At 41.8% G+C, this 12,505-nt stretch overlaps 1 protein-coding gene across 1 annotated transcript; it reads left to right on the top strand.

Moving 5' to 3' along the window:
- Positions 1–10,456: 10,456 nt before the first annotated feature.
- On the top strand, positions 10,457–10,906 carry LOC138902941 (uncharacterized). Its single transcript, XM_070190844.1, has one exon. It carries the CDS (start codon positions 10,457–10,459, stop codon positions 10,904–10,906), a length of 450 nt encoding a protein of 149 aa, XP_070046945.1.
- The last annotated feature ends 1,599 nt before the right edge of the window (positions 10,907–12,505 follow it).

Below are 12,505 nucleotides of genomic sequence, written 5' to 3'. Positions count from 1 at the left end.
ATTCAAACACTGCTTCATGCACATCGTACGAATAATTCTGGGACTCTTTCCCTAGCAGATTTTGTTGTACCCAATTGCGTAGATCACTTAGGCATCACACATATAGGATTGGTAACTTAAAACTCTCAACAATTAACTTATGATATCCGCATGATTCTGTCTATAGTCTATATCCTGCATCCAAAACTACTTGCATACTTTGATCGCCTAGAAAGAATGTCTATAGGATTCTGCAGATTCCTGGTTGGCATATGTGTTTGCGTGCATTTACTGCTTAAGTGCAGAGGCAAACTTGAGCCCCTTTATTGCCATATTTGAAGTCCAATGTGTTTTGTATGTCGCCTAGTTTTATCATTTTGAGCAGCCTAAGTTTAATTCAAGAACCACCCTAAATAGAGGTCCAATTCCCTTCTGGACCATAGGTATAGGACGAGTAGTGCACGCATAAGGTACGACTTATAAAGAATTAGTGCACTTTAGGTAACAACTTTAACATAGTAATCGGGTAGCAGGAGATGATAGTTTGTGCCCGCTGAATAATGCGAGTAACACCCCATCTTGAGGGAGTTACGAAGTATTATTTATGTTGTGCGGGATGATCCTTTAGGCTAAAAAACTTAGGACCCCCGTCCTCTTTATATATTGATATTAGATCTAAATAGTTGTATCCCTATACTCGCACTTAGATCTGATGTTGTAATAAAGTTCTTTGACTTCTGAATTCCCTTTATTTATTTGATCACCTAGCTTAATCATAATCCACATAATCTTAAGTTCGGCCGAGATCCACAATTGTGGACCTCGAGGAGTGCCTAACACCTTCTCTTTGAGGTAACTTGAGCCCTTACCCGATCTTTGGTGACTTTGATTAATAAAACAGAGTCATTTGCGTAATAGGTGCCCTAAGACACCTTAAAAATCATTAGGTGGTGACTCTTCTCCTTTAGCATTCTATTTCCCATCCTAAAAAGGAGTTGTCACAACGTCAAAGCCCGCTTGCTTTTCGCGAGAAAAACAGGGTGCGACATTATGGCAACTCTGCTGGGGATTTACACTTTGGCTCTTACCATAATGAACTTGGCTTATGTGGATTAGTTTTTTTTGTTATAAAATGCACATTCCTTTTCCATCTTTATTTGTTAGATTTGCTATTACATGCACATCCATTTTCCGTTCACCTTTACTTGTTTAAAATCATTATAACATGCACATCCCTTCCCTTCTCCACCTTTATTTGCTTAAATTTGTTATAACATGCACACCAATTTCCCTATTCGCCATAGTTGCTCTAACTGTTATTTATTAGCTATATCATGTCTCTCCCACCCCTACTCCCTTGCTTACTTTATTATATTCCCTATATTCTATGAACTAACTTCTTCTTTTGTCTTTCTTTTTACATCCTTTATGTTTTATCTTAATACTGCGTTTATTGCTTTCACACATTTATCATGCAAATACTTGACAACGTGTTATTATTGCTGCATAAAGCATGCTCCACATCATATTCCACTCGTGCCCGACTAATACCATAGCGGCACTTAATGAGTATCCGCGCTCTCTCAAAATTACCCTTTAAATTGGAAAGGCTTATTTGCAATAAACTAGTCAATCAGTGGTGCAGTCGACAGTTCCGTGCCTTTCCCTCACAAGTTGTCCACTTGAGAGTACCAGTCTAGACCCTTCTAGAAACCTCGCTCCAATATCAACTGTGCATGCATCATGTCAAACCTAGTATGGGTTAGAACGTTGTCCGTGTGACAATCCACTAAGATAAGCCTTGTCCAAGGCCCGACGGGATTTCCATAATCCCAACGGACACCATCACGTTATGTGCATTACTTGGAGAAAACATGCCGGTATGTTGATTATTAATGTGTAGATAGTCAGACCCGGAGGGGGAAACGACTAACTCTATTTATTTTGCAGAAAATGGGGCACGGAGTTCCCAGGTTCGGCATGGTTCAAAACATCCCACCTTTGCTGCTTGATTAGTGGAACAACCTCTCACCTAGTGACAAGAATCATGTAAAAAGGGTCCTCGGAAATTTACCTTCCTTATTGGACATTCGGCCAAATAACGCATTGATTGAGGCCGCCACTATGTTTTGGGATGAGAAAAGAGTTGTCTTCCGCTTTGGTGATATAGAAATGACCCCTCTCTTAGAGGAAATAGGAAACTTTGCTAGGCTGCCATGGGATAGTCCGGGTTTATTAGTACCAGAAAATTGCACTCCCCGCGTTTTTTTGAAAATGATGGGTTTCAAGAAAAATGATGAATTACTCTGTCTGAAGGAGTCCTACATGCCATTTGAATTCCTTTATGAATGTTATGGGCATAGCAAGTCATATCGCCTTCACCGTGATGAACTTGCCATTACTTCTTTGGGTTGGACACACCGCCGAGTCTTTGTGTTCATTGTTTGTTTCTTGGGGTTGCTGATATTTCTAATGAAAGGGGGGAGGATCCACACTTGCTTAGCCATGGTCACTAGGACTCTAATGGAAGGAATTGAAGGGCAAACTTACACTATCATCCCCATGATCTTGGCCGAAATGTACCGAGCTCTAGATCGATGCAAGCAGGGGTACGAACATTTCGAGGGCTGTAATCTGTTGCTACAGGTTTGGTTATTAGAATATTTCTAGAGAGGTGAATATCATCAGGAACTTCTGCGACGACCATTGAATGACTACATAGCCTACCATCATCCAAAAAGAATGACATTTATCCCAGATAGGTTCGCGCAACCTGGAAATGATGTGAGTTGGGTGCGTTTCTTCAGCAATTTGACTGACGAAAAGGTACATTGGATGTTCGAATGGTTCCCTAGCAGTGAATTCATCATCAGGTCAAGAGAAACCACTTATTTAGTGCTGATCGGGTTAAGAGAAATCTATCTTTATGCTCCTATAAGGGTAATGAAGCAAGCGGGAAGAAAGCAGGTTTTACCTCGAGCTTCTAACATGGTCCAGTACAAAGCAGACTTTAAAGGGAACATCATTCCGTTCAAGTTCGAGGCACAGCATTTGTGGAATCAAAAGGTCATTGTAGAGAAAGACATTATCGAGCCAGACAGGTACCATGTCGGCCATGTATACTTCTACCCATTATGGTTGGTAGATGCTATAGCGGGAGATGTCAAGCCAGGGATTAATCTGAAAAATAGGGTTATAGATGATGCTGCTGAAGCACAAGTCAAGTATAGGATGCTGCGCAAGAGGGTTTTCGAGTCTAAAGCTAGACATTTGGAATAACACAAAGTAGATATGGAAGCTATCAGTGAATGGAAAGAAATTGCTACTAAATCAACAGAAAGATTGGAATATTTGAAGCAAGGGTTAATGGAACTTGAGGGAAAGATGAGGAAGAGGCTCTCGGATTGTCAGAATACGGAAGGCAATGAGGGGGGCACCTAGCAAGGACTTACCTACTATTGGACATGCACGACCTGGGGAACTTGATTGATGGATCCAAGAAGGCCAAGCATGGAGAAGGTCCCTCTGGGGCCAAATAGATTAGGAAATGGTGTTCTTTACTACTTTTTAGCTTAGTTTTAGATTTCAATTGTAATAAAGCAAATGTAGTAGTAATTTTCTTAATATTGTCGTTTTAGTATGGATCTGATTCATTTTTGCATTAATGAAATGACATAGTTATTGGCATCAATTTTATCCAAGTCTATGTGTCGCTTAGGCTTACCTCGGGCATAACGAGGTCCCCCAAATTAGGATTCAAATTTATTTACTGATTCTGCAACACATGTTCAATATCGCAAACATCCTCTCAATATCCCTTACTGACTTGCTTACCTTTTATGTTTTTCTTTTCTTTATTCCCATTCCCCAAAGGTTGGTTCGTGCATACTGGCATCATCCGTATATCACACTAGATCCAGAGGTCCTCCACCTCCTCCTCCACCAAGTGATCCTGAAGGCAGATTCAAAGGGAAAGAAAAAATGGACGATTTAAGCGGTATCAGAAAGGACAATGCAGAGAATGTTGAAACCTCGGATGGTCGGAATACTCCAGCACAGAATGAATTGGTCCTACGTCTGGAATAGAAAATATTGGAGCTACAAGGGGAACTTGAGCAGGTCCGAAACTTGGCAAACCTTTCCCTCACCTTAAACGTCCCCGACCTTAACCAATAAAACACAAACGCCCAAAACCTGGTACCTCCCCAAAACACACAAAATCCTCCCGCACCACATCAATACGCCACACCTCCTCAGAACCACAAACCTCAACCGGTACCTACTCCTCAACAACACCATCACCACCCAACTCAATACACGCAAACAACCATATACCACACCCCTCAGAATGCACCATAGCCTACTCCTAACCCGCAAAACTCAACCAATGACCACCATTATGCCCAGATTCCCGGAGTCTACCAAAGTAATCCCATATATGTGGAAACCTTACCCCATACCCCATACCCCATACCCCATAACAGACCCTATACATACCCGAATCCACCGAGAAGGACCTGCTCATCAAGAACATGGCGGAGGAACTCAAGAAACTTACTGGCAGAGTTCAAAGTGTCGAAGAAGGAAAATGCATTACGGGTTTGAATTATGAAGATTTGTGTACTCAGCCAGATGTAGAACTGCCAGAGGGTTTCAAACCTCCTAAGTTCGAAATGTTCGACGGAACTGGTGATCCGAAGGTGCACTTGAGAACATATTGTGACAAGCTTGTATGAGTTGGCAAGGATGAAAGAATCCACATGAAGTTGTTCATGAGGATTCTCAGCGGAGATGCCCTGTCTTGGTACATCAGTCAGAACCCAAAGAAATGGGTTAATTGGGTGAGCATGGCATCATATTTCATGGATCGGTTCAAGTTTAACACAAAAATCATACTAGATGTTTTCTACATTTAGAATCTCAAGAAGAGGCCAACGGAAACTTTCCATGAGTATGCTACTCGATTGAGGTCTGAAGCTGCAAAAATAAGGCCAGTACTGGAAGAAGAATAAATGAATTGGTTCTTCGTCAGAGCTCAAGATCCGCAATACTACGAAAGACTGATGGTTATTGAAAACCATAAATTTTCTGACATCATCAAATTGGGAGAAAGAATAGAAGAAGGGATCAAAATCGGAATGGTGACAAATTTTGAAGCACTCCAAGCCACAAATAAAGCCTTACAGTCAGGAGGTATCTCCAAGAAGAAAGAAGTAGGTACGGTGATGGTAGCCCAAGATCCAAAGTCTCCTCTTACATACCAAACACCTCCACCCACATATCAGCCTTCACCTCCCAGATACCAACAACCTACCGTCACTTACCATACCTATAACACCCAACCAACATACTACCACTCACCACCAGCCCGCCAAAACTACCAAAAACCTAGACCAAGTTTCGACCGCAGACCACCCAGACAATACACCCCAATTGTTGAACCTATAGACCAGCTGTACGAGAGACTGAAGGTTGCCGCTTATATCACTCCCATTCCCGATGTTGCTATGGAAAACTCTTCCCAGTGGATTAACCCAAATAAGACACGTGCTAATCACTCAAGCATGAAAGGTCATATTATTGATGAGTGTCGTACTTTGAAGGATAAGATTAAGACATTAATTAACACCAAAGTCATACAGGCAAAGAAGGCTGCACCCAATGCCCGTAACAATATTCTCCCAGATCACAGGGGTGGAGGGGTAAACGTGATAGAGATCGATGAAGAATGGGACTCCGAGGGGTCAATTGGACTCATTCGAGAAGTGGATAATTCTGAAACATCTCCAGTCACTCTCACACATATCATGGTACAGGCTCAGGCACCAATTGAAGTTGAGGTAGCTGCACCAACTCCGTTTGAGGTTGAAGTAACAACGCCCTTCACCGTGATGGTAGCACCTACGCCGTCTTATAAGTCTAATGTTATACCATGGTATTTTGTTCTGGAAGTAAGAAGGAAAGGAAAGGCAAAAATGGAAGAAACAAGTGCAGCGCAAGGCATGACCAGAACTGGTAGGATTTATACACCCGAGCATTTGGGAGGAATGAGTAAAGAAGCGGCATCTAAATCGCCTTTCATTGAGACTGGACCAGAGGACCTTTGGAGAAAGGTGCAGGCAGGAGAATATTCTGTGGTTGATCATCTGAACAAAACCCCTGCTCAAATATCCATTTTATCACTGCTGCAAAACTCTGAGGCACATAAGAGTGCCTTGATGAAGGTGTTGAATGAAGCTTATGTACCAAAAAACATCACCAGTGGAGAGATGGCCAACATGATAGGGCAAGTGTTAGAAATCAACAAGATCACTTTTCATGAAGATGAGCTGCCACCGGAAGGACTAAGTCACAACAGAGCACTACATATCACCATGCAGTTTGAGGACAAATTCATTGCCAAGGTCCTGATAGATGGGGGTTCGAGTCTCAACATCTGTCCACTAACTACTTTGAAAAGGTTAGGAAAAGGTCTGCACGAGATACAAGCAGGGAGTATGAATGTAAAAGCATTTGATGGGTCTCAAAGGGCCACAATTGGGGAGACCAACCTCAGCCTATATATGGGCCCAACCTGGTTTGATATTGAGTTTCAAGTGTTGGACATATCTGCTACCTACAACCTATTCTTGGGACGACCTTGGATATATGCCGCTGGGGCCGTAGCTTCTACTCTACATCAGGTCGTGAAGTTTGAGTGGAACCATCAGGAAGTGATCATCCATGGGGATGGAAGTAATCCCATTTACACCAATCAAATTGTTCCGGTCATCGAGAATAGAAGGAAGTTGGGTGGAGAAACATACCATCGCATCGAGCGCGTCAACATAATTGAAAAGGACAAATGGTGGAGCAGTAAGATATAAGGCATATTAGCATGGATAGGGTATGAACCTGGCAAGGGTCTTGGTAAGAATCTCCAGGGGATCACCAAACCAATACAGCTAAAGCGTCACTGCACAACTTTTGGGCTTGGGTATGAACACACCTGGCACGAGTATCAAAATTGGTCGCCACCATGGTGTGGTCCTTATTACCCTCTATAGTAACCAATACCACATTTGAGCCAGTCATTTCATCAAGCTGACATGATGTGGAAGTCCATAAGAAGATGAAGTTCTAGCTGGCATAAGAAATCTGTTTCTGGATGATGAAGACATGGATTACAGTGCGATAGTTGAGGAGGAGGAGGAGGAGGAAGGCATTATTATTCAGACCGTGGAGAGGGAGTTGTTCTCAAGAACTGGATTGCCGCACCATCAAGGCCCCGTCGAGTTCCTGGGTAGCCTGGCAATTAGCATCATTTATTTTGAAAGCAATTTTATGAGCATCTAATACATTTTCAGTATTTTGTTTTAAGCATATTTTGTTTTGAAATAATTGCTCGAGTCATTGAGCCGTACTTGTTTGACATTTTCAAGATTTATCTAATGCATAGTTATTTTTAGTATTTATTATTATTCTTTACATTTTGTTTCTCTACAACATTATTATTACCTATCCCGATGAATCTACGACTGTGACACGTAATGAGACAACACAACATAAGGATAGTGATTCAGAGGATATGGAAGAGGATGTAATACCTGAGGAAATTGTCAGAGAAGTGGAAAATTTTAAAAACAAGCGTAAATTCAATTTGGATGAGACCGAAACAGTTAATTTGGGAGACTCCGAAATAGTCAAGGAAATGCGTGTAAGCATTCACTTATCATCGTTAGAGAAGGAAGAGTACATCCGGTTCTTGAAGGAGTATGAGGATATATTTGCATGGTCCTATGATGATATGACCGGTTTGAGCATGTCTATAGTGGCTCATAAACTACCTACCAACCCTATGTGTCCGCCTGTAAAGCAAAAGCTCAGAAAGTTCAAACCAGATATGAGTCTGAAAATAAAGGAGGAAGTCACCAAACAGATCAAAGCCAAGGTTCTCAGAGTGGTTGAATACCCGACTTGGTTGGCTAACATTGTGTCGGTTCCAAAGAAGGATAGGAAGGTCAGAGTGTGTGTCGACTATCGGGATTTAAACAGAGCAAGTCCCAAAGATGATTTCCATTTGCCCAATATACACATACTGATTGACAATTGTGCCAAGCATGAACTTCAATCCTTTCTGGATTGCTTCGCGGGATATCATCAGATCTGGATGGATGAAAAGTATGCCGAAAAGACAGCCTTTATTACACCATGGGGAGTATATTGTTACAAAATGATGCCTTTGGCCTAAAGAATGCTGGAGCCATCTATATGAGGGCCATGACAACCATTTTCCACTACATGATACACAAGGAGATAGAGGTGTACGTGGATGACGTCATCATCAAATCCAAGAGAAGCACAAATCATATAGCAGATTTGAGGAAATTTGTTGCTCGACTTCGAAGGTACAACCTGAAACTGAATCCCGCAAAATATGCCTTCGGAATCCCTGCAGGAAAGCTATTAGGGTTTATCGTCAGCCGCCGAGAAATTGAGCTAGACCCGTCAAAGGTCAAGTCTATCCAAGATTTGCCACCTCCGAAGAACAAGAAAGATGTGATGAGTTTCTTAGGGCGTCTCAATTACATCAGTCATTTCATAGCACAATCAACTGTGATCTGTGAACCGATTTTCAAAATGTTGAAGAAAGACGCTGCAACAAATTGGACTGAAGAATGCTAGAAAGCCTTTGACAAGATCAAGGAATATTTATCCAAATCACCTGTTCTGGTCCCACTAGAACCTGAGAGACCTCTGCGACTCTATTTATCTACACTGGATGGGGCTTTTGGTTGTGTCTTAGGACAACACGATGAGATGGGAAGAAAAGAACAGGCCATATACTATTTGAGTAAGAAGTTCACACCCTACGAAGCACGGTATTCTTTGCTAGAATGGACCTGCTGTGCTTTGACGTGGATAGCTCAAAATTTGAGGCACTACTTCTGTGCTTATACCACATATCTCATATCAAGAATGGACCCGTTGAAATACATCTTCCAGAAACCCATGCTTACGAAAAAGTTGGCAAAATGACAGATACTACTGAGTGAGTTTTACATCATCTATGTAACTCAGAAAGCGGTCAAGGGACAAGCGTTGGTGGATCATTTGGTAGAAAATCCTGTGGATGGAGAATACGAACCACTGAAAACGTATTTTCCCGATTAAGAGGTATCATTCGTAGGAGAAGATATCACTGAAACTTATGAAGGTTGGAGAATGTTCTTGGATAGAGCTGCAAACTTCAAAGGAGTAGGTATTGGAGCAGTTTTGATATCAGAGTTGGGTCAACACTATCCGGTATCCGTAAAACTTAGATTTTCATGTACCAATAATATGGCAGAATATGAGGCTTGCATCTTGGGGATCAAGTTGGCCATTGACATGAACATTCAGGAATTGTTGGTAATTGGTGGCTCAGACCTTTTGGTATACTAGGTTCTAGGAGAATGGGCTACAAAGAATACCAAAATATTGCCATATCTGTACTATGTGCAAGAATTGAGGAAGAGATTCACAAAGATAGAGTTTAAACATGTTCCGAGAATTCAAAATGAGTTCGTTGATGCATTGGACACTCTATCTTCCATGATACAACACCCAGACAAGAATTTCATCGATCCTATTCCAGTAGGGATCCATAATCAGCTAGCTTATTGTGCTCATGTTGAAGAAGAAACTGATGGGAATCAGTAGTTTCATGACATCAAAGAATACTTGGCAAAAGAAGAATATCTGGAGCACGCAAATCATACTCAGAAATGCACATTCCGAAGATTATCTAACCACTTCTTCCAAAATGGAGAAATTATGTATAGAAGGACTCCAGATCTGGGGTTATTACGGTGTGTCGACGCCAAGGAAGCATCCAAATTGCTTGAAGAGATATATGCCGGAACTTGCGGACCACGCATGAATGGGTTCGTCTTAGCTAAGAAGATATTAAGAGCAGAATATTTTTGGATGACTATGGAAACATACTGCATCAGGTATGTCCAAAAGTGTCAGCAATGCCAAGTACATACTGATATGATACGAGTGCCAACCAATGAACTCAATACAACAAGTGCACCTTAGCCTTTCTCTGCTCGGGGGATGGATGTCATCGGTCTAATCGAATCTGCCGCTTCAAATGGGCACCGGTTCATTCTAGTGGCCATAGATTATTTCACAAAATGGGTTAAAGCCGCATCTTACAAGACTGTAACTAAGAAGGTTGTAGCGGACTTCGTTAGGGATCGTATTGTCTGTCGATTTGGGGTACCGGAATCAATCATCACCCGACAACGCCGCCAACCTTATTAGTGATTTGATGAAATCCATGTGTGAAACCTTCAAGATCAAGCATAAGAATTCCACAGCATACATGCCACAAATAAAAGGAGTTGTGGAAGCCGCCAATAAGAAAATCAAGAAGATATTAAGGAAGATGGTAGATAATCACAAACAATGGTACGAGAAGTTACCATTTGCCCTACTTGGATATCGTACCATGGTTTGCACATCAACTGGGGCAACTTCTTATTTGCTGGTCTATGGCACTGAAGTCGTCATTCCCGCCGAGGTAGAAATTTCTTCTTTGCGAATTATGCAAGAGGATGAACTCAGTGATGCAGAATGGATACAAAGTCGCTATAAACAACTGGCTCTCATTGACGGAAAAAGAATGAATGTGGTATGTCACGGTCAACTTTACCAGAACAGAATGTCCAGAGCTTTGAACAAAAGGGTCAGGCCTAGACAATTCACGCCAGGGCAACCGGTGCTGAAGCGGATCTTCCCGCATCAAGATGAAGCCAAAGAAAAATTTTTACCCAATTGGCAAGGGCCCTACATGGTTCACAGAGTACTAACAGGAGGAGCACTCATACTTGCAGTGATGGACGGAGAAGTTTGGCCAAAACCTATCAACTCAGACGCAGTCAAGAAATACTATATTTAGAGTGTTTACATTTCTTCATCTGATGTAACTGAACTATGCTTGAACTAATTCCCGTTTAAGAGGGGATACGTAGGAAGCCCTGTGGGTTCGGTCACATCTCAATAAAATCTTCAATTTTTCCATGGTCAGAAACTGGGGCAGAATTTTGAGGAAAACCCTCAAAATTCTAAAGCAAATCCTGCCAATTTCTTCATACGCAGAACAATCAAAGAATTGCTTTTAAACTGGGGCAGAATTTTTAGGAGGACCCTCAAAATTCTAAAGCAAGGAAGTCACAATGTCTCTAAAATATGTCATGGTCATTGGTTCATCTAACTTAGTGGATATTGCATACTACTATATTTTAAATAACTACATTCATCAAATGCACTCATGTAAACAGCCAGATGTTACCTAGGGTGACTCAAACAGGATCTCAAGATAGAAACACATGCAAAGCAGAAGACAAAAGCGCGAACCAACCTTCCCCTACAAAACTCACAATTTTTCTTTGGATGCAGGCATATTAAGACAATAATATCTCCAGACACATCAAGTCACTACCTTCAAGATAGCAGATTATTTATCCCAAGCATCTCCAGCTAAGAAACACTCTACTACAACTCATTGTTTTCTTTGCGTGAGGCTAAGCTCTGCCTCCCTAATTACATAAGGCTAAGCGTTGCCTTTCCTTACATCGAGACTAAAGATTGTCTCCTAATTTGCATGAGGATAAGCCCTGCCTCCCTAATTGCATAAGGCTAAGCACTACCTTCCTTGCATGAGGCTAAGCCCTACCTCCCTAATTGCATAAGGCTAAGCACTGTCTTTCCTTACATGAGGCTAAACACTACCTTCCTTTGCAAAAGACTAAGCATTGTCTCCTATTTGCATGAGACTAAGCATTGTCTCCTATTTTGCATGAGGTTAAGCCATGCCTCCCTAATTGCATAAGGCTAAGCATTGCCTTCCTTTACATCGAGACTAAGCATTGTCTCTTATCTGCATGAGACTAAGAATTGTCTCCTATTTTGCATGAGGCTAAGCACTGCCTTTCCTTGCATTAGGCTAAGAACTGTCTTCCTTTGCAAAAAACTAAGCATTGTCTCCTATTTGCATGAGGCTAAGCCCTGCCTCCCCTTTTTGCATAAGGCTAAGCACCGCCTTTTCCTCAAGACTAAAATGCTATCTTCATTACGCCATCTAAAACCTGGCACTATCCTCTACTCACCCAGGGCTAAGCGCTGCCCTCACCTTACCCAAGACTAAGCTTTGTCTTGTCGTATCTTTGCATATGACCAAACATCATGTCTTTGCATTCCATGGGCTGAAACATTGCCATTTTATCCAAAGGCGTCATAGTCCGAAGGCATCATCCTCATAGCTGGAAGACACCATTCCATGCCCTGAGGATCTCTCAGTATTGCACATCATTATTCAAAGGCGTCATGGTTTAAAGGCATTATTTTCATAGCCCAAGGACATCATTTCATGGCCTGTGAATCCCTTATCACATGATTCATGGCCCAAGACATCATGGTCTAAGGACATCATCCTCACCGTCCAAAGACAACTTTCATGGTCTAAAGGGAATTTGCATCATGTTTAAATTCTCGCAAT

The sequence above is a fragment of the Nicotiana tomentosiformis genome, chromosome 12, assembly GCF_000390325.3.
Source record: "Nicotiana tomentosiformis chromosome 12, ASM39032v3, whole genome shotgun sequence".
In the NCBI taxonomy this organism is placed as follows: domain Eukaryota; kingdom Viridiplantae; phylum Streptophyta; class Magnoliopsida; order Solanales; family Solanaceae; genus Nicotiana; species Nicotiana tomentosiformis.
Note: the sequence above shows the minus strand (reverse complement) of the source record. Positions and strands in the feature narration are given on the sequence as shown.